At 53.7% G+C, this 22,493-nt stretch overlaps 1 protein-coding gene across 3 annotated transcripts in view; it reads left to right on the top strand.

Annotated features, from left to right (window-relative positions):
- The window catches only part of SPECC1 (sperm antigen with calponin homology and coiled-coil domains 1), a 115,056-nt gene that overhangs the window by 75,860 nt on the left and 16,703 nt on the right, over positions 1–22,493 (top strand). For all 3 annotated transcript variants that reach the window (XM_025192336.1, XM_025192337.1, XM_025192339.1), the window contains 3 exons: positions 170–272; positions 16,928–17,044; positions 20,061–20,120. In XM_025192336.1, coding sequence (XP_025048121.1) covers positions 170–272; positions 16,928–17,044; positions 20,061–20,120 — 280 coding nt within the window. The remainder of the gene's footprint in view (positions 1–169; positions 273–16,927; positions 17,045–20,060; positions 20,121–22,493) is intronic.

The raw sequence follows: 22,493 nt of genomic DNA, 5'->3' as shown, positions 1-22,493 counted from the left end.
ACCTAATCGTGTCCCATCTAAATGCAACTCGGGGATGTGTCTGACTTAGGACATCTTGGTTCCCATTGAGAGGACCTGGTGCAGCTCTTTTATCATGGGCACATAACGCATACAACCAAAGGAAGGAGGGACTTAACATATTTGCTACCTTTTTTCCCCTTTTGATTAGTGTGGAGAGAAAGGACCCGTTAGCAGCCCTGGCCCGAGAATATGGTGGCTCCAAGAGGAATGCTCTGCTGAAGTGGTGCCAGAAGAAGACAGAGGGCTACCCGGTAAGGGGGACACGAGGCCTGGTTTTTCCCCAGGATCTGGTTCGCACAGTCCGTGGTTTTCTGTGAGCTGCCGTCATATCCCGCTGGCATCCTCTCCCCGGGCACTTTTCACCCTCCTTGTCTTCAGGTCTGTCTATAACAGTGGTTTTCAACCTGTGGTCTGCAGACCCTTGGGGGTCTACAGACTATGTCTAAGGGGTCCGTGACATGACTGTGATCAATCAAAAGTATGTGAATACCCACACTTACAACTCAAAGGGGTCTGCACTTCTATTCAAAATTTCCAAAGGGGTCTGCAAATGAAAAAAGGTGGAAAACCAGCGGTCTGTAACATCTCTGTCCCCAGTGTTACATCTGGATAAAGTGCCTTCATTTTACCTGCCATCAAATGTCTGCTTCATCCAGCAGTTGAGTGTATCAGAGTAGTAACTCCAAGGTTGTCTCAAATGCCTTCTTAACGTCTTTCCAGGAGTCTCCTTTCTAGGCTCTAGGGAGACGTCACTTCATGTGACAGTCCATTGAAACCAAAAAAACCTTGCTGCGTGTGGTCTTATTTCACTGATTGAGTCATCAAAATCGTGGTAGCTTGGCGAGGCAGTGTTGCTGTATCATGCCACGACTGGGGCTTTTAGCCCCAGTCCTGTCATTGTCTCAGACAAATGTGAAGAAGCAAAAATGCAAAAGCTGGATTATGAAGATTATGTGTTTCTCAGGAGCTGGAGAGGAGGCTAATAACCGAATGAATCCCAAAGGGTTGTCTGCCTCTCGCAGTATTGTGCAGAGTAGTATAAACTGCCCAGTGCAATGAAACTTAACTTCTGCATTGACTGCTCAGAGCGTTCCTAGTGCTCAGGTTTTGTAGAGCAGGGTATAAAAGGGACGGCGTGAAAAGAAATCTCTGATGGACTGACCGAGGATCTGAGCACACTAGTCCCTAGTGTAATCGCGCTGGTCCAGGTCCATCAGTCACCCCACTGCTGAAGAAAGGCATCAGTGTGCATCATCTTACTGATGCAGCTGTATTGCTTTACTCTGTAATTTATTCTGTGGGGGTCTTTTGGGTGAGACCTCGCTGTCTGAAGCCTGCCTGCAGCGTGACATTTGGCATCATACAAGTAGCAGTTTTCTCCCGCGGCCTGCTCAGAACTACCCCTCTTCCTGCGCGGTGCCGGATGTTGTGCGCAGTGTGTTTGCTGCCCGTACTGGATGCTGCGTGTCAGTGTGTGTGCAGTTTGACTCGCTGTGGGATGAAAGGCACTACAGAAAGTTTTTAGTCACCCTGAATACCCGTGTAGCTTAGGAGCGATTCCACTTCTGGGTGTTTTACAGTCTGTCTCTAAAGATCGTAGCACATTCTCATTCATGTCATGTCATGTTTTTCATCAGCATGTTCTTTTTGCATTTGCCAGTGCAGAAAGAGGTGCCAGGATGTGATGCCTGAATTGAGGTGGGATTTTGGCTGTCCCAGGTAGGAGATGTGACCTTGCTCTGCCTGCAGTCTGCTCTTCAGGGCAACTGGCATTGTGTGCAAAGCCAAATGGGCACCTGGAGTGGAAATGAGGGGCAAGCATGTGCCCTCTACCCAAGTGATTCATTTCCAGGCCAGTACGGTGTTGTTATTCCCAGGATCTCTGTGTCCAGACCAGCACTTGGTTTCCGCGTTACAGAATTACGTAGTGAGAGGATTCCAGCGTTGCACCTGGCTCTTAATCAGCTTTGTTGTTTCCATGGCCCGATGTTTCAGAAGCCAAACATGTTGCCAAAGCTTTGTGCAAAGCAAGAGTCGACCTGGTAACCACTATAACTCTGGTATGTCCCTGCCTGGTATCTGTGTTGGGCTTGGCTTGTTTGATTCATGCACTAAAACAAGTCTTACGGCCTGCTTCTCACAGGGTTTTCGAGCAGTGCCAAGGCTGTGGAAGCAAACAAGCGGTGGTCTGCAAGCTGCATGGGAAATGCCCTGCGCAGCGCTGAGATTTTTCTTTCTTATTAACCTATTGTTGTTACCCGGGGCACGAGACAAAAGGGCGTCTCGCACGTGAGCCCAGGCGTAGAGCAAAGCTCATCGACACAAAGCAGATCTGTTCAAGCACACGGTGCCATGTTTCCTCTGTGCAGCCAGCCCCTTCTGGGGCTCCAGGTGCAGGGCCGCACTTTGGAAGGAGACAGGCTGTAGCTTTTCCTCTTTACACAAACTGATTTGGACGCGTTTTTAGTCTCACAGCAGCACTGGCATGTTCACTTTGCTGCCTGCATTCACTCTTCCCTTCTCAAGCAGCCCGTGGATGTCGATAGACAAGTTGTTGTTTTACAGAAGGCCAAACCGGGCCCGAGGTGAGTGAAGTGATACAGAACCTGGCTCAGGAGTGAAGAAATCAGGTCTTGCAGGTTCCTGACATTGTGCTTCAACCAATAAACCACGGTGCCCTCCTGGACGGCTGAAAGGGCTGCGCGGGACCGGGAATGTAATTCTTCTTCAGCTTCCAGAAGCCTCTTGAGCTTGAAGTTTGTCTTTTCCATTCAGCTATCAGAAAACGCCAAATCGAAACTGGGCTTAGAAAGTCTGCATTGGATCAGCAGGCCCATCTCCCGATGCAGATTTCTTCCCTTTAGGGTGGTCATGGCTTGCTTTCAGGCGCTGCATGGGATGGGCTTCAGCTTTCTCATGGGAGAGTTCTTCCCAGGCAGAGCTCAGCGTTAAAAGCTCTCCAGTCTGATAGTCGGCCTGTGCGTTCCTCGCCTTAATTGACTCTCATCGCTGTTATTCTGGAAGGATGCTGGTGCTTTTGGAAGCTAGACCACCTTTGTCCATGCACGAAGCGGTCAGCACCTGCGGGCAGGAGAGAGCTAAGTGCTCCCGCGCTGCAGGAGAGCACAGGGGCAAGTCCCGGTTTGCTCCCCTGAACCCAGGCGGTGGGGATGCGGCGGACAGCAGGCCACCCAGGGAACGTGCAGGACAGCCCGAGTCTGTTTGTTGTTTTTTCCTCGAGGAATTAGTCTCTGGAGAAACAAATAGTTGTGGTTTAAAGGGTAGCGAAAGTCTTTGCTTTATTTATGGCTCCTGGAGTGATGCTGCTACTGACCTGACTGCCCGAGTAGGAGTTCAAAGGAAGCTTTATGTCGCTTTGGGCCTCTGGTCTGATGCGGCTCTCGTTGGCCCCCTTCCTGTCGCTGTCCTCTCTGAAGCAAACGAGGTGTCAGAGGCGGCAGGTGTTTGCAAGGGCAGCCGGGCTGCTTGTGAGCCGTGGGTGCAGCAGGGGAGGCCTGAGGGGTTGGGAGCGGGAGGAAGTCCGAGAGGGAGAGGTCAGCAGAAGGGAGAGGAGCGTGCCAGTGATCGTGCCATGATCTTCCCTTGTCTCTTCTGCAGCAGGCCTCATCCCTGCTGTACTGAGGATGGTGTTTTCACAGGGGCACTTGGACCTGGTCTGCCCCTGAGCCCCGGCTTCCTGGGCCTGGGCTGAGATTAAGCTTCACAGGACGCCTTTGCGATCCCCGAGTATGACGGCTGCCATCCTCCCTCCTGCCTCGCTTGCTGTGGTCCTGAGAGACGACGGCAGAGCTCCCGTGCAGAAAGCTTACGCGTGGCTGCCTCGGGCCACCTCCTCAAGCAGCGCGCTGTCGGTCAGATCAACGCCTCCGGCCCCAGTCTGCTGTCAGCGACTGCTATTATTTCCCCTGATGTGAGATCCAGGACCGCAAGCCATAACTTTTCTTGCATGAAACCCAGTTCAAACCCTAGCCATCCGCTGGCTACCAAGAGGGGGCCTGCCATCTGACTGGGCTAGCTTTCAGTAGTGGAGCGTGTTGTCTTTTAAAGTCAAATATAAGGCTGTCGGACAATTCGGGGTTTTCTAGGGGTGGGGGATCCATCCCGCTAAACTACGGGAGGTTCAGACTGCTTGAGCACATGGGATTAGAGTAAGCGGTACTCCTGGGACAGCCAGGAGCGCTCCCACCCAGGCCACAGATCCCCCAGTGAAGACTGGATCAGTGACCGGGGACCAGGGAATGAGGGGCCATGCGTTGACTGCAATGGGACTATTCCTCCCGCTTTGATTCGAGTGCCTTCCCGAGGGGGAAAGCTCCCCAGACAGGGAGGAGGAGAAATTGGGAGGAGGTGAGAGCGGAACAGCAGAAACGATGAGTGGTCTGGAGGGCTTGATTGAAGGGTTAGCTTTGCAAGCATCCAAAATGTGGCTGTTCTGGAGGACAACCGTCAAGCGCTGGCTGTACCGTCTGTCCTGACCCTGTGTGTGGTTTTCTGAGCCCCCTGCCACGCGAGTCCCTGAGCAGCTCTTGTTTGACCCAGAGCCTGTAGAGCCCAGAGGAAGCCACTTCTGTCAAAATAGGGATTATTTTTTTTTTCTGTTGTCTGTTGTTTTTCATCTGCCTAAAAGGGTTGTGCATCGTAGCAACAGCGTGAAGAGAAATGTGGGTGCCGGTTGTGGAGTAATAAGTCCCATTCCCCTGAGTCTTCGCTCTCGGAAGCTGCCGAGAGTCCTTTTTGTTGAATTATCACTTTCCATAATCATCTCATTAGTGACTGTGGTGTTATTTAAGTGCTCCAGTTCTGTTTACTCTCTGTGGAAACCATCTGTCAAGGGGCCAAACCTCTCCAAATTAAACCTATTACCAGCCAGAGTCGTATTGTGAGAACGCAGAACATCAAGAGGCACTTATCCCCAGGCCATTAAATATGAGGATATATGGCTTCTGCCGTGCACACCCTCCCTCGCTGAGAGCGCTCGAGTCTCACCGCTGACTTGCTCTGCATAGTAACAGTGCACCCAGCGCCAGGGTAATGAAAACCGATGGCTTATAATAGCTGCTCACGTTCGTGTTTTGTTTCCCTCCCACCCCAGTGCTAAACTGCTGCCCTCTAGGATGGGGGTGGGGGGCAGGGAAAGACATACGAAGCTGAATCCTTTCCACCCAGTGAACCCGGATGATCATCTTTGAGCCTATGCCCCAAAGCTCTTCGTGGCCTCCTTGCTAAGGTAAGAGCCATTCTTGAAGAGCCATCGTCTTTGAGCCATCGTCTTTGAATAGGGAGTTTCCCGCTACAGACTCAGGCCATCGCATTACATCTACCGTTGGACCGCAGATCTCTCCATATACGTGGCCCCGATGACTGGCCTCCAGCAAGGAGGTCAGTGATCCCCAGCAGTACTGGCTTCAGTCTGGGGGGTTGATCAGAGTCCCAGGCGCTCTTACACGTTGGCCTCAGCATGGGCTCTGCCCCGCCGGTCGGGTCCAGCACCGTGCGGAGGGCTCTCCGCAGCACACAGGAGCTGCCAGCAAAGAAGGGCTGTTGCGAGCTTGCATCTGGCCAGACCAGCAGACCGTTTTTAGGTCGGCCGTAGATTGCATGTAGCCCAGGTTCCTGGTGGTCACCGTAATTGCAACCATGAGCAAAGCTGGCACACAACGGTTGTCGTCCTTCTGTGCTTTATGGGCTCATTTGACTGTGGAGTGAGTCATAAACACTGTGCAGTTTTTAGAAAGTGCAATTAGGAGCTGTAGGAACTATGTATGGGACAGTCATCTCAAATGCCGCATTGATTTCCACTGTTTAATCTAAATTAATGGAGTATGAAAAGCCGCGTGCCCGTGGCTTTCCCAGCACTTTTATCTCGAAGTTCTGCCGTGTGTCTTGAGGCTGCCTTGTGATAGCAGCCGGTAATACTGGGGAAGGTGGGAGGTGAACTGCATCGGGGAGGAACCCATCGCCCCTTCCCAAACATGTTGCTGCTAGCAATAGGATGCTTATATTGGTGTGAAGATGGACCGTGGGGACTTTGATGCCCAGGAACTGTAAACGCAACCTTCAGGCTACTCCAGCTTAGAGAGAGAAATTTGGGACAGATTGCCTTCCATTTTCTGCTCCAAAGCAAGACGTGGATCTGCTGAGTGCTCTGCCTGCCAGAGCTATACCGCCGGTCTTTCTGGACACGCAATAAGCCAGTAATTCAGGATCATAAGATATCGTCTAAATGCAATCAGGATGCAAAAGCTGACTGGGATGAGGCTGAGCCTGGGTCTCTGGCAGTATTTGCTGGTTGTCAGGAAATTACGACCAGGGACTTGTTGACGCGGAGCTTTGGCAGTGGGCTACACGGTGCCTTCTGCTCTTTGGTAGCCAGTTTGAATCCGGTCCTGGCCTATTGTGTCTGAGACAAGGTGGCAGCCCCAGGACAATTAGAGCGGGAATGGCAGACAGGCGGCCTGGCCCGGTATGCCGTGGTCCAGTGGCCAGATACTTTACATCCAGACCAAAGCCTGCATAACGGGCTAGTGTGCACCAACGCGCCCGAGGTGGAAGTGCCTTCTTCAGTCCCGGCAACCCAACGGCCTGTCTGGAAGCAGGAGGTCTATTTCCCCTTTCTGTGTCTTCATCGTGGGTAACGTAACAGCAGCTCTTTTGCTGGGTCACATCGTTCTGAACTTTTATCCAGCCCACACGAAGCATCTTGTCTTGATATTTTATCCGTACGTTGTCTCCGACTGTACGGCGGTGGGCAAAGACCTACTAGAAAACCCCACATCAGGAGGACCAACCAAACTGAATCAACCCAGGCTGAAACACACGGGCCATCCTGCTCCTGCTCTGTGCGTAGCGTGGGATTTGTTCCCAGAGCGCCCAGGTCAGCGCTCTCATAACAGACCGTAGCGGTAACGCTCTGAGACCCGTCTGTGATGGCCACGTGAATCGCAGCAAAGCTGCGTCCCATCCCCGGCAAGCCCCCGCGGCGCTGCGGCTCCTCAGACAAACTCCAGCCTGGACTGCTTGGGGCGGCATGTTGGCTGTCTTCGCCTCTTTTACTTCCATCTTCGTGCGTCAGTAGGGCCTGCTAAACCTCAGCCTGGTATTAGTCTCTGTATGGTAACATCGTCAGCCGCATCCCTGACTCTCCACACAGTTCATCGTTAGAGCGCGTTAGCAGCAGCGTCGCACAGCTCGGTTGCGGCACGTGGAGCTCGCCAGCAAATCAAACACGTCCCAGCTAATGTGAACGGGGAGAAAGACATCGTGGAACAAAAGCGATGCAGATTTTGCTGTCGCCCATCTCTCCACCTTCCGCACGGAGGATTTAAGATTGAATTGCTGCGCTAGGAAGCGAGAGAGACGTGGTCTCCTGCCGCACCCTCTGTCTGGTGCCTGGAACTAGAGATCAGTGCCTCTTGAGAGGTTGCTAATTAAATAAAAACCCTCTCTTTCTAAAAGAGATTTGTTTGCAGATTAGGGTTCTGCATTTTTAACTCTACCAGCATCCTCTTCTGCTGACTACGAAGGGCCTTGTTGCTGGTATAGCTCTTTCCAACCAAAACAGGGGAATAGCTTCATGGATACTGGTGCCAAGGGCCGTCCTAGTGTGTCTGTTTAGGGGGAGGGATATATTTTTACCTGTTTTGGGGGTTTTTGTACCAGCATAACTATTTATTTACAGCCATCGTTTGTGACATTGCTGCCTGGGGAGCGGATAAAGCCCTTTGGTTCGTGTTCTGCCTCCCTGGCTCCAGTAACAAAGTTTTCAGCTCCTGGAAAAGGCTGCTAACCTCAGACGGGCTTTTCCTTTCCACGCAGAACATCAGCTCCAGTTGTAAGGAGCCATTGTCCAGGGCCCCGCTGGCGCTCGCGGACGGGACTGACCATCTGAGGATTAACCGAGCCCTAGGGATGAGAAGATCTGGATTTTACCCCTCGCTTTTGCCACAGGCCCTCTCTCTGGCCTTGCTTATGTTGCTTGATGTCTCTGCCTCAGTTTCCCCAGTTCTGAAAATAGTTGTGCAAATAGAGATACTACCAAGCCGCTTACAGGGGAGCAGTGCGAGTCAGTGCTGTTTGGGAAGTGCTTGGAGATCCTCTGACGCAAAGGCAATTTTGTTGCTCGTTTACGATTTTAGAATCGCATGCCCTGCATTTTTCCGTCTGCTTTCGCTTCCTTCCCAAAGCTCTTCCTTCTCCAGGGAAAGCAATCCTCCTCCAGCAACGCGTACATCTGACTTCTCACGTGAGACACCTCCGAGTCTCCAGCTGCGGAGCGGGGGCAGGCAGCTGCTTTAGAAACATTTGACTTTGTAAGTGCGGCAGGGACAACGTGGCTCTTTGGGAATAATCAGGCTGACTACCAATGCGAGCCGGCCTCGCAGCAACGCCCACGTGGAGATGTGCTTGTCCGGTATAGTCCCGAGCCAGATTCCTCCTCCTTTCACACAAGGGGCTTTATCCTGTCAACAAATGCAAGCCTTTTAATCGGCAGGACCAAACAGACGCCCAGGCAGCTCTCCCCGCCTCTGCTTTCTGTCCTGCTAGGTACTTTTTAAAATCGCATTTACATTCTAGCCACCCCAGAGTCCAGCGCACTTTCCTCGCGTTGCCTGGAAGCGGTGACAATCGGTGAAAACACCGAATCCCTTGGTCCCCGGCTGGAAGAGCTCCGACGCCTGATCCTGCGCTGCGAGCCCTTCTGCTTGTGCCCTCGAGCTGGTATCTGTTGCTGCAGCCCTGGCTGCGTGCTCTGCGGCCTGGGTCGGCGCGTTATGTCCTTTGCATTGTAGGTAATTGCGGGAGCAAGTCAGGAGGCTGATCAGGCAGGGGGGGTGTCGCTGCGAGCCGCAGGGGAGAGCTAGTTCCTGCCTGCCCCCTCTCCCCCAATATCTGTGTGGTCCCTGGTCTCGCTATTACAGCCGCGGGAACGCAGCCCAGGCCGCTGCTTTTTTTTCTCTCGTTTTGGCAGAAAAGCAGTCCCCATTCAGCAGTGGCGTAACTCATGTGTAATGCGTGAGCTGGTCAGAAAATGGATGGAGGCATTGATTACGTATCTGGCAGTGGGTTAGCTTTCAGCAGGTGAGCACGGCCAGCTTCGCTCGGGCTGAAGGCAGAGGGGAGGAACGTAGCTGGAGCAGAAACTCCCCAGAGAGTTGCTTAATCTTGCCCCTCCGACGTGACCCCTTCTCCCCTCCGTACGTCCGTCTAGCACGCCCCGTGAACGCCAGATGGGTGCATGTTGCATGACATCACCACTCCCCCCACAATAGACAGCTGCCGTCCCTATTACCTCGCCCCTGAATTGACCCAGAGATGCTTGTGGGAGCTGCGCCTGCTTACACCGGCTTGACGTGTGGCCCCGTATCTTTGCGCACGGAAGAGCTCTCGCCGCACGTATCATCGCCTCTCTCTCCCTGGTTCAAGGGGCGGGCGGATACAGCGAAAGGCCAGAACGAGGAGTCTGCATGAACCGTAGGATCGTATGAAACATCAGTAACTGCTGGATGGGACCTCGGGTGTGAATTTAAAACATGTTAGGGGGGACTGAGCCGCAGCTTGGATGTGGCCCTGTGTTGTACCAGCACTCCTCTGCTTTCTTTGTGTCCCGAGTGTCGGGGTGACTTGGCTGAAGACCTGGGGCACAGCCCCGGTCTTGAATCTAGCACCCTTTGTGTCTCACTTACACGAGGACTGGGAAGCAGTGCCAGTGGGCAGCAGTGGAGCTGAGGCTCCTTCGTAGCCAGGAAAGCAGTGCGGTCGTCTTTCCGTAACCCGGGCTGAGCCACTGTCATCCCACAGGCCTTGAATCAGATGGTCCCCACCCATTGATACCTGCGCGGTGCGAGGTACATTGTGGCCTGCAAGTATGAGCAGCAGTAACGCGCCTCTATGAAGTGCCTGGCGCTGGAATTGGAAAGAGCGGTGGTGGGGATACGAGCACAGCACGCGGACTCGCGAAGTAGCCAGAGGGGCTGCGATGTGCGTAGTCATTTCAGTTTAACTGGCTGCTTTGGGCCGGTGCCTGCTGAAGGTGTTAATAACACCTGGAGGATGCCAAAGGGCTGAAGGTCTTTTGGCTTCTGCCCAGCCTTAGCTGGCCGTTTAATCTCTATGGCGCAGCATTGCTGCTGCTCAAGTTACTCCGGGTTTCTGTGTTTAATCCGAGGTGCGGGGTATTGTGTGTCACGCTTACGGTAAAGTTCCTCTTCTCGAATGCGACACGCAATGCCCCACGGCTCAGATTAAACGCAGAAACGCGGAACAACTTGAGCAACAGCAATGCATTTTAATGGTAGCAGCTTCTGGGAGATCTGATATGCAAACCGTTGTAGCCTCCCCTGACCACAGTCGAGTGAAGCTGGCTGTAAATCATGCTGCTGCACTACGTAATCCTGGAGAAATATGGCAGCTCGTAATTGCAGACGCCCTTTTTGTCGGTGTTGACTGGATGCGACCACGCTCTTAACTGATTCATGTTCCCAGCGGGTGACGTCCAGGTGCTCGGGCATTTCGAATCCCCGATGAGACGTGCCAGACTGGAGTGCTTTGTGCGCTGAGAAGACGGGGTCACTGTAAAACAAGCAGGAGGAGCCCTTTTCGGCTCTTCCTGTTTCTCAAGGAATATTTAGGAGTTTGTCTAACCGAAGTTCAGAGCCTGCACGGCTTTCTTGATGGAGCCGCTGCAGCTGGAGGCTGCTGATGTATCCCCCACCCATTACGAGCTAATAAATCCCAGTTAGATTTGCAGTTTCGTGGAGCCATCGTTAACGTGGGGCTGGTTGAAATGATCTCTGGGGTTGCCTTTCAAAGCTCCTCACCCAAATTTTACAGGAGGAAGGTCAAAGTTCCCAGGTGCAACTCTGTGAAAGGGAGGGAGGTTTTTTTTCAGACGCTCGGTTCTAAATATAACCACCTGAAAGGCGTCCACGCTTTCATTCAGTGCAGATGTGGCTTCTCTGCTGGCTGATAAGGAAGGCAGGGCTCCAGACGGTATTGCTGGTGAGAGGCTATTAAAAATGAAAGATAATTCCCTTAGGTTTATTCTCCGTATTTACTTTAGCTAAATCTGCGCAGCGTGTGTTAGTTTATATTCTGTCTGAGCCTGAGGCTTGGTGAGTAGCCACCTTGGCACCCTCCCAGGGCAGCCGTGCAAACCACTGGCTTGGGTGGCAGCAGGGAGTTTTGTGCGGCGGGAGGAAGGGAAAGAACGGCCGTAAGGCTCCGCAGGCACGTTCGCTAGGGCCTGGGGATGCGTCTGCCGGTTATAATCCTGTTTTGCAATGAGAATTGTGCCTCCCAACTCTTGCTAAGAGCGCGGCCTGCCGCCTGCCTGCACAGAGCGGTTTGTGGTAGCCGTATAATTTCTGCAGGCCAAGGAGCGGTCTGCAGCGTCTGCTTTTACCGTTGTTTCGCAGTCGAGGCCTGGAGTCAGAGGCAGACGTTGAAATCTGAGCAGTCGGTACTTTTCCCCAGCGGTAAAACGAGAGTTTGTTTTTCAGTTGAAAAAAATTCACGCTGCTTTCCCTCGGTGCCCACTAAGCTGGCGTGCATCGGCAGGTGGGCTCTGGGTCACGACGAAAAAGGACCCAAATGTGAGAGACCACCGGGTTGGGTTGGCAGTGTGTTCGCTCCTTCTATCCGCTTGGCATCTGGGTTAGGCTGCAAGTGCCTCCTACAGCGAGCCTCAATAACTTGGGAGGAACGTGTGTAGGGTGCAAATCCCCCCTGTCCTCTACTCGGCTTCAGACGAGCACGGCTAACGATGTCCCGCAAGTGAAACCGATTCTGTTTCTGCAAGAACTTGTTTGGAGCGGGACCGCTACCCCACGAGCTGCTTTGGGCTGCGGCATGACCCCGGGGGCACACGCTTGCCCCAAACTGGGTCAGGCTGCTCCGCGTTTCGATCCGCGTGAAACGCTTCTCCCCGGCCCTCGCGCTCGTGCCGTGGCTGGAGGCGGAGGAGCGGCAGGAGGCCGGGATCATTTCGCTGCCAAAGGTATCGACAGAAGCAAGTGGTTTCCAAGGTGCCCATCCCCTGCACCCCGCGCTCGTGTCTGACGGCGGCGGAGGGAAGAATGAAGAGGAGCTCGCCGCTTGCAAACATCATCCAACACGGGGTTTAATGGGGAACCTAGCGCAAAACCGGAGAGCAGGTTGTGCCGTGTGTGAAATAAGAGTTTGTTCAGAGAAAAACAGCAGCTTGTGGTGCTCAGGGACTGGAAGAGAGCAACCGGGTGGGCATGTGTGCGTGCGGCCCCTCTTTTAGTGGGACCCTGGAGTTGAAAGGACTTATGCTGGGCTTGGCCTTGAGACGGCAATGCAGGCTGGCCTTTATTTCCCCTCACCCATTTCTCCCAGGTGGCTGATGAAGCCCCAACACTTTCTAGCAGCTGCCCTCGGGTAGTTGTTGTCGGCACAGCCTTGCCTTCAAATCTGCTGGCTCTTTCCAGGACGTGGATGCAAGGGTTTAGGTTGCATGCCTCTGCTGGAGGGGTTGGTTGGAGACACGAGGGGAATTTGGAGGTGCCTTTTGGGCTTCGGGGTTTCTGTCCTCTACGTGTTGCCATCTGGGGAAGGGTTAAGCATAAGTGAATCTACCAACCCAAGTAACATGGATCAGTGGGGCACAGGGTGGTGAATTATTGCAGGCTGGAGATGCTTCATCTCTTGCATGCGTCTCCTAAGGTAGACCAGCGCGCAGCCCATCTGAAGAATCCCGCAGAATTGGAAAAGATGATTAAAAAGAGGATTCTCCTCTCCGTCCCGTCGCTTGGCTTGAGCACTACAGCATTGCACGGGGCGGGGTGGTGGGGACCTCGCCACTTCAGACTCCCTAACGTCCCGAGGTCGGTGGTGTCCGTCCAGCCTTCACCAGCACAAGGCTGAGGCTGCTGTTTGCAGTTCAGCTTGTCTGTCCTGCTCTCGTGGTCTCCCTGATCCGGAACATCTCTCGGAAGCAGGGTCGGGGCAAGGAGGGACCATCGCAGATCCTTCTGCCGCGCAGGGCCGTGCGCTGTGCTTTGAGGGGACACGTTTGCTCCCAGCCGAGCAGCTTTTCCCTCCCCACCCACCGCACAGCTGTTTCTAATGTCTGAGACATCAAAGCAATTGGACGAGTCAGATCGCTGCGTGTTTCTCTCCTGGGGGCTTCTTTTCATTTCCCATTCCAGAAGGCGAAGTCTTATCATTCCTCTCCACTTGTTCACAACGCATTGTCCAGCGCCGCGAGCCCCACATCCCCCTTCGTTCTCGCTGCAAGTGGAGGCTTGGAGGGGAAGGCTGAGGTCTGTGGGCATGGGGCTTCCTGCTTCTCCAGGGCACGAGACCAAGCTCCTGAATGTATGGAGGGCAGACCTCCATCCCCCCCCGCTGCATTTTAGCTGGTATTTCTCCTAGCAACATCTAAAGCAGGTTCAGGAATTGGGAATATTTCAACCCGTTTGATTTCAAAGTGACAGCAGTTCCCTCTCGGGCTGGCTTTTGCTCAGTTTTTATTCGGCTACACCATCCCCCATTGACGGAGCTAGTCTCCAGTGAGTTCTGCCGTCCTCGGAAGATAACCGCACTTCACATGACAGGCCCAGGCTTGATCCTCAGAGCATCGTCATAAAAATGAAGAGGTGGAAAATACCTGCCATTGCATCTAGTGTGCCCCTCAGCCAGTTATTTCCTGCAGTGTGCTTACTACTGCGTGGCCCAGACTGATTTTAAGTTTCTCGAGAAATGAGGCTACACCGTTTCCCTAAGAGACTGTAATCGTACCGTTGGCTGGGGCTGAACGGTTGTTGGTAGCAGAGCATCCAAGCAGGTTGCCCCGCTGCCCAGGTCGACTGCTAGCAAGTGGGGGAAAAAGCAAATGCTGAGAAATGTCAGACTTTGCTCATTTTCACTCCTGCGGCCGTTAGGAGACGAAGGCGCAATCTCCGTTCTCGACCCGAGCCACTTCTGTAAAATGCAGACGAGAACACGATAGCTGCTAGCGCAGGTAAGCAGACAGGCTTCGAGGACTGAAGCAGTGAGACTTTCCTCGGGCAACTGTAAATTGATTAATACTGGAACTTGTTTCTCTGAAAGCTGCAGGGAAGTAGGGTAATCCAATCTTGTCCGACCCCTTAATGCAATTAAATTGCTCTTCGTTAAGGCTTGGAGTCTGAGGACAGAACATGATCACCGGATAATGGTCTCCTGCTGGTGCTTTGAGGCTCAGGCTATGCCGAGACATTTACTTTCATAGCTGGTCTTGTGACCGCGCTCAGCCCCAGGCTCCGGTCCTAGTATCTCACTCGAGGATTGCTTGCGCGACAGGTGCCCTGCATGCTGAGTAGATTAGACAGCAGCTCTGCATTTGCTTCAGCCAACCAGGAGCAGTCTTCTTCAGAAGAATATTAAGTGGGGTGGTTTTTTTTTTAATTGCAAGATACTGCATTTTTCAGCCAAAATCTTATTTTATTAAATGTTTGTATGGATCATGGAGTCCTGGTCATTTGACCCCAGCAGTCTTTCCTGGAGCTGGACCCGACGCTCCCTGAGGTCTCTTCCAGCCTAACTCCCACGGATCTGTGAATCCAGCAGTTGAGCTGGACGGACCGATTGCAGGGATACTACAGTGAAGAGTACGCAGTAAAACCCTCCTGTCCGTGTCAGTGGGTCACACTGGGGGTACGCTGCTCTTGGGATCCTTGTCTCTCTGTAAATGTGAGCAGTACGTGCAATACAGCTACTAAAGCAAGTGGCATACAGGTTTTGTGTTGAGGCTCTGTGGACCATCGCGGGCAGAGTCTAGCACAGCGATCCTCAGCCAGGGTGCCTTGAGATGCTAACAAGGGTGCCATGGAGTACCACTCAGCAGCAGCACTGTGACGTGGGCAAGCATGATTCAGAAAGTAAACCCAGCGCTTTCCGACGGGAATCCCCGGTGCTAAAGCCATGCCGACCTGTTGTGCGCTTTCTGAGTTCTTTGCAGCTGAAACGCTATTATTTTTTCCTGTAGTCAAAAAATGAGTGAAAACACGACGAAGGGTGTTTGTGCCAGAAAGTTTGCTAAGAAGAGTTTTTCCAACTATTTGAGTTGGTCTAGTAAAATATATCGGATTTACCCAAAGAACCTTGTCTGCTTATGACCCTAGACCGGCACGGCTAGGACCTACACCCCTTAAACAGCGAAGAGCTGGCATTTTCCCAGGGGTGCCTTGGGATACTGCTGGTCTAGATAAGGGAAGAGACGGGTGATGGGGGTAGTCATTGCCAACGTGCTGCAAGCAGCTCAGCTTACACATATTGGCATCCAGAGCTGAGGCTTCCTGTTCCCCCGCATCACTGCAGCTGCAAGAAGCTGAGCTCTTTTGTTTGGTCTGTAATCAGCATTTTTGGACCGCAAAACGTAGGTGAGAGAGTGCCAGGCAGACTGCCGTAGCTGTAGCAAGGCACCAAGAGCCTGAGAAGGGTCACACGCTTGCAATAGTGGAGCTAGCCCACAAGCATGTCTTCGACTCCAGATTTTCTTGAGAGGAGAGGCCCTGTAGAGGCCCTTTGCTCCCTGGCCCTGCCCCGCGCCAGCGCACACTGTCTCAAGAAAGCTCCCACATGGTTGTCTTGGGGCTTGAGCTCGTGCCAGCATGTCACTTAAAGCCCTCAGATTACGCCACCCAGGACGAAAAGCAGCCGCTCTGCTAATTCCACCCTTTAGGGCACAGGAGCGGGGGGGGAGAACGGACCTCCAGGACTAAAGCTGTATCTGCATGAGACCATTTGTCTCGTAACATGTCCCCACTTTGCCACTGTCCCTGCGGTTCTGCTAGCATTAGCCAGCCCGGGAATGCTGCTGCGTGCGGCCACCGACTTCTCCATCGTGGCGCCTTCAACCCCAGCTCGGAGGTCGAGTTGCAGGCGCGTCGTCCACTGCCGCGTGGTGGGGTAACGGGTAGCCGAGCTTCTGCAGTGGGGTGTGTGTACAAGGGCCGTTCCTGATAGCAGAGGCACCCGTGCATTTATTTTATGCTGCTGCCGGTTAATAGGCGAGAGAGCGGCAGGAAACCGGCTGTCCTGCTGCCTGACCTTTGCCGGGCCACATGACAGCCTGTGCCTGAGGCTCCGTATGCTGTAGCTTTTGCAAAGCAGAATGCGATGCTCCGATGGAAGGTGCTGGGTCCGTGCAGGCTATGAGGATCCAGGCACGCGTTCGCGTAAATGTGCTACGTCTGTGAGGATCCTGGGACGCTGCTAGCGCGGGCTTTGACGCCGCGTTCGCACGTTCCCGTTCGGTGACCGAGCGCGTCGTTTATGTGGGGCTTGGAGAGCAGTTGCTGCTGCGATTCGGCAGGGCAGTGGCCCCTTTGCTGTTGCACTTTGCTAAGTGTTAACAGTCAGTTTGCACGTTCTCACTAAAGCGGGGCTCTGGTATATGATGTGGTCAGCCGTATCAGTGATACCAGCTCCTCCCCTCTGCACATTGGCAACCCCAGCGAGGCAGCCCTGTTGCAAGGCAAGAGGAAATGAAAGACCAAAAAGTGTTTTTCAGGGTGCCTGACTGGGAGTGGAGAATTTACGTCTCGGTTGCTGGAACAAAGTTACTACGCTCACCATATATTATACGCAGGGCGCATAAAATTCTTCCTCCTGACAGCGCCCCTGCCATGCTACTTTTTGCCGAGGGCATGTCTCGCTGTCTGGGAGGCGCTGCCCTGACTTGGGTGGCATGTGGAGCTAGGTTTGCTTGTCACACGCTGCCTAGCCTTTTGAAACCCACCACCTGGACCCCTCCTCTCTTCTGGGCTGAGTCTGGCAATGCCCCGGCTCTCCCCTCCCTGCCTGCCCAAAGCCTAGATCAGTATGTGCTCTGTGCCCGTCATTAGCGCCATTCAGCACTGGGTCTCGTTTCCCCCCGCAGAACATCGACATCACCAACTTCAGCAGCAGCTGGAGTGACGGGCTGGCCTTCTGCGCCCTGCTGCACACCTATCTGCCAGCGCACATCCCGTACCAGGAGCTCAATGGCCAGGACAAGGTAAGCTGTACTCTCCCTGGCAGCGGGAGCGCCGGCGGGGGGGGCCTTCCATTGTGCTGGCGCCCCCCAGCTCGGGTGTAAAAAGCCCGGCACTGCTGCAGGTGTAACCTAGAGGGATGGGCAACAAAACCGATAAAAGCAAAAGGAACCGAAGATGCACAAAGCAGATCAATGGGGGAGAAAGAAAGCGGAGGCCTGGAGCAGGGACAGAGTGGGTGGATGGTGGCCAAGAGATTGGGAGTCGCGAGGTTAGGGTCCAGCTTAGCAGGAGCTGAGCCCGTTCGGTGCTAAGTGCACATAGGAAGAGCAGTTCTAGCAAACGCTTGCACGTGCCTCCTGCTAGCCCAAGAATGCATGTGTGGAGGTGGTTTTCTTCCGGCTACTGATAATAACCCAGATGTCTCTGTGCCAGCCGTTCAGGGCCAAGCGTTTTTGCAACCCAAGTGTCATGTTTTGGGCCTCCTGACTTTCCAAAGCGTTTCAGTCTCAGTGTAAAAGGGAGTGTTTATTGTCAAGCTGGGATTTCAAGCATTCTTGCCCCGTTACTGGCCTGCTGCTCGGGGCCAGCTCCCCTCCCTGTGACGTGTGCTAGGGCACTGACTCACTGCGGAGGAGAGATCCATCGCTGGGACTATTTGCAAAACAGCTTTCAAAAGCTAAGCCGCTGTCACCCGGCGCGCTTTCTTACCATTTGTCTCAGACCCTTCAGATGTAAATGTGCTACTGATAGGCCGCGAGTAAAGGGAGCCCGGGTTTTCCTTGATGAGCAAATAGAGGGAAGAATATCACTTGTCCTGTGTGCTGGGGAGTTCTGAAACGTTAGATAACTCCTATCAAAAGCAAGCTTGCTCTCCACGTGACGACAAAGCCCCCCAGCGTCAGGATTTAGGGTCGAAGCTTATCGGAACCAGCTGATAACCAGCTTTTTGTTTTCCAAAGACCTTCCCCGCCCTTTGGACTGCAGGTTAAGAAAACTCTTGCTGGGAGAATATTTCAGGAGGGGGAAGCACATTGCAGCGGTTAGGTTTGCAGATGAGCTCGATGCTGGAGGGGGGAGGCGGGGTAGCAGGACGACTGCACCGTACCCTTTCACTAGGGAAGGAGCAAGGGGCTGAGGCTCAAGTGCGTAAAGCAAATCGAACCCTTTTCTGTCTGTGTACCCTGTCCATCGCCCCTGTGAAGCAGGCTGCTCTTGAAGTTCAGTGGTTAAATACAGATTCGAGCTTGGTCAGAAAAACCATGTATACCCATAGCATTATGGTGTTCCACGAACCGCTGAGAGCAGGCCTGTCACCTGCGACGAGCAGGCAAAGGAGCAGCACGAGCCGAGAGCTAGCGTTGTGGCTCCTGATGTAAAAGGAGCGAATAGCACGTTGACCAGGGCGAGAGGCCGGCCGGGCGTTGCCTGCATGAAGCCCCCAATACAGTCCACTCGAGCGTGACGGTTAGCAGCGTTTTGCCTGGCTAGTGAGATCCACAGACCACAGGCTGCAGCTGGAGAGCTACAAACATTACACGGGGAGGGGGGCAAGTTAACGCGAAAGTGGGAGGATCTTGTGGGTCTGCTGAGATGGAAAAACGACAGCTAAGAAAGCTGCAGGTGCTTCAAACCGGAGAACCTTACTCATTTTGGCCATTGCTGGAGGACATGCCTCAACCCACGGAAAGTCCTTTGGCTGAGTTAAGTGGCTGGGCCAGAAATGTAATTCTTCCCCGCCGCACACATGTTCTGCTTTATTAAAAAAAGCCCAGAAAACAAAACCCCCAGCATTACAAGCCAACCACAGGAAGTGGTTCTCGCTTTGACTTATCAGAAGCAGCTCAAAGCACGTACAGTTTCCAGACCAGCTCTGAACTTTCCACCAAGCAAAAAACAGAGAAAGGAAAGCAAAGCATTTGACCTTGGGACATAATGGATTGCATGCTGCAGGGATGGTTTTGTGAATGAAATCACTCATCGGCTGACTCGCCTTTAGTAAATCTCGTTGGATAGGAGACACACAACATGTTTGGGGTTGCTATAAAACAGTATCTGTACCTGAGAGCCCAGGTAAATCCAGGCACGTAGAAATCCATGCCATGATAATTAGCCTTAGAGGACTGCAGCTCCCCTGCGCCTGAGCTGTTTTGATGTGGAATAGGGCTCTGCTCAGGATCTGGGACCGCACCTGAGGTTGCCACAATTCAGGAGCGTCCTGAACTCAGTTGGGCCTCATTTCTAATAACATGGGTGTCTTCCTGCCCCACCTTTCCCAGAGGGATACAAAAATCATGTCTGTGAAGAGAGCTCTCTCCCGCTGTCTCCGAGCCTGTGCTCAGCAGCACCTTTGCTAAAGCGCCCTGGTGCTTTGCGAGTATTTCTCCCTGGAGGCAAGCAGCAAGGTGACAGCTCCGCCGTTCGAAGGGTACCTCTACACCCCTCGGTCCCGGTGGGGTCACGCTCTATAGACGCTACTAGGATAGCTTGGAAAAGCACTTGCGTCGGGCACTGCTCCCGTTGTCTGTCACCTGGCTCTTTGTCTCTCTAATAACTCCTCGCCTGAAGTCACCTGAAATCTCCTCCCTGGGGCATTGCAATGAATTCCACAGGAGCTCACTGAGGATGGTCAACTCGGGCCGAGCAGACCAGCTCCTCAGAGGCCAACAGCTCACGTGCTTGCGGACGTTTCTAATAATAACGAACGGGCAGGAAGACGCGCCCCAAGATGAGCTGTGGGCAGCATTCCCTCAAAACAGGCCGTTCTCCTGCCTTCACAGCTCTGCAAGGAAACGTGGCTGTAAAAGTACTGCCCGGGCTTCTGGCTGTGGGGCACTTGAGTCCGACGGTAGGTGCCAGGAGTTGTAGAGCTTCGTTGCTGTGGCGTGACTCGACTCTTGATTCAGGCTGTCTTGTCTGGTGGAAGACCTCAAGCCTAGCATGGCAGAGGCACTTGGTCCTTAGGCCCCATTCATCAAGCCAGCCTCAGGGCAGGCTTTGGTCGTCCTCCTGACAGTCTCTCTCGCTTTCTTTTCACAGAAGAGAAATCTGCTGCTGGCTTTTCAAGCTGCTGAAAGCGTGGGCATCAAACCCAGTCTGGTGAGTACCCAGGTTCTGGGCAGGGAAGAGATGCTGATCCTCCGATACAGCGCAGCCCGTTGACCTCCACTGAAAGCGTGCATATATTATTAAGGGGAAACTTTAGCCGTGAACCCAGGCTGCCAGCCCAGATTTCGGGGCAGTTCCCAGCTGGCGTGGCTGCCCAGCTGCAGATTGAAACCCCCAGGCATTGAGAGCTTCTAGCTGTAGTATAGACGGTCCCTGCTGTGACCTCCGCTGTGTGAGGGGCGCTGCCGGGCAGCCCACGTTCCAGCCTGCTGCGGTGCTGATTTAACAACCTGAAGGAAAATGCTAATGTTGAAGCTCGTGGTCTGAGATGCCGTGGGTAAAGCCTCGGGTGCGATGGCAGGTCAGGAACGAGGAGAATGACATGCAGAGAATAACCCTTTAGGGGGCCGTGATAAGGAGCTAGCAACGTACCTATGTGCCCAAGGGAGCGGGAGCTCAGGAAGGGCAATGGAGGAGGGGAGAGCGTTCTCCGCAGATGGATGAGTTCCTCGCAGGGCAGCGGATGCAATCCATTTAGTGCAGCTAGGCCAGCGTGTAGTCTTGGCAGGCGGGAGGTCAGGATACGTCTCTAATTGAAGTAGCTCTGGAACAGAATCAGGGCTTCTGCGCTGGCCGGCCACGTCTGCCTCGCCGCTGCCAGCTCTGGTGAGGCTGCAACTCCACCTTCGCGACACTGGGAAACGTTGAAAAAAGTCCCTAGTACAGTCCATGGTAAAGGGGGCTTTTGCTTAGCAGACCTCTGCCGTGAGGGAACGGGTGTACAAGGCATATAAATGGTCTTAATAAGGGTGACAGTTCTCCTTCAGGTCTTCCCTAGGGAAGGGAAACCTCCCGAGTGGTATCCGACCCTTCACGCTCTGCCAGCCGCTGTCTTGCGTCTGCGACGTTGAACACAGTCCCGCACCCGTGGTGCTGCTGCCTTTAGCAGGGCTACGCGCGAAACCAGGGGCTTCAGAAGCATTTGAAGAACTGGGCTCTTCATTTGTCTAAAGTACGTCCCAGCTGCCCCGTGCTCCTCTGGGCATTGCAGGTTGGCACTTGCGTATGTCAGCGAGTGAGAGGGCGTTCGACTGGTTTGCCTCTTCAGACTGCCCTGCCTTTCTTTGCCATGTGCCACTCCCCTGCATTGACTAAAAGGTGCTGGAGGTGCCAAGTGGCTGTTTCCCCTGGCTGAAAGAGAGAGCACTGCCTTCAGACACGTGCCGCACAGACCCAGCTTTCCCCATCCCTGCTCCCCTCTAGAGGCAATGTTTCAGATGGGAGGAAAGTGTTAAAAAGCCCAAAGGAAACACATGCAGGCAGAGCTTCCTGAGATGAGCCCTCTAGTAGTTTTTACTTAGCCTGGTAAGCGGTTAAGTGTATTAGCTAGAAGCCTGGTACGGAGAAAGGTCTAAATGCACGTTGGAGCAGGACACGAACGCACCCCAAAGCAGCTCAGGGAGTTGAGGGGAGCACGTGAGCAAGCAGCGCATCCAGGTGGGAACCTGCACTTGCTGCTTCTGTCTTTCTCCAAGCTCCTCAAGGTTGCTCGTAGGTTTTATCCTTTTAGAGAAAGTCCACGGCCTCGGGAACCTGTCTCTGTATTCATTGAGAAAGCGTGTGATGAATCAGCTTGCCCTGTGCAGCAAGAGGGCACGCTGCGCAACAGCAAGATTCCCTCGTTTCACAACTGGGTTTTGCTCCAATAAGGAACAACCCCACAGCGGGCCTCAGTTCTCTAGGGCAGGGAAAGCCTGGGGGTCTGGGACTCCAGAGCAGTGTGCCTGGCTGGCAGCCCTCGAGCTGCCCGCCAGGGTTATTCACCCCTGGCTGTCTGCGTGATGGAGTACAGCAGGGCTGCAGATCCTGGAAGCCCTTGGCTGACCGCGATGGTCGACTGACCTGGCAGGCTCAGGCCCCTGCATGGGCCGACCTGATTGCCTGTCATCGTTTCATAGTTTCATAGTTGGTCGGGTCGGAAGGGACCTGAGCAGATCATCAAGTCCGACCCCCTGCCCTGGCAGGAAAGAGTACTGGGGTCAAACGACCCCGGCAAGGTGTTCATCCAGCCTCCTCTTAGACCCCCGGGGTAGGAGCCAGCACCACTTCCCTTGGAAGTTGGTTCCACATCCTAGCCGCCCTGACTGTGAAGTGGCGCCTCCTGATATCTAGCCTGAATCTGCTCTCCGTCAACTTATGGCCGTTGTTCCTTGTTACCCCTGGTAGTGCTCGAGGGAACAGGGACTCCCCCAATGCCTGCTGGTCCCCCCTTGACTAGTTTGTAACAGGCCACTAGATCCCCCCCCCTCAGCCTTCTCTTGTGGAGGCCGAACAGGTTCAGGTCCCGTAGCCTCTCCTTGTAGG

This window comes from Alligator sinensis, unplaced genomic scaffold (assembly GCF_000455745.1).
Source record: "Alligator sinensis unplaced genomic scaffold, ASM45574v1 scaffold1642_1, whole genome shotgun sequence".
Taxonomy (NCBI): Eukaryota; Metazoa; Chordata; order Crocodylia; family Alligatoridae; genus Alligator; species Alligator sinensis.
The sequence above is the reverse complement of the archived record's forward strand: the minus strand, read 5'-3'. Positions and strand labels throughout refer to the sequence as shown.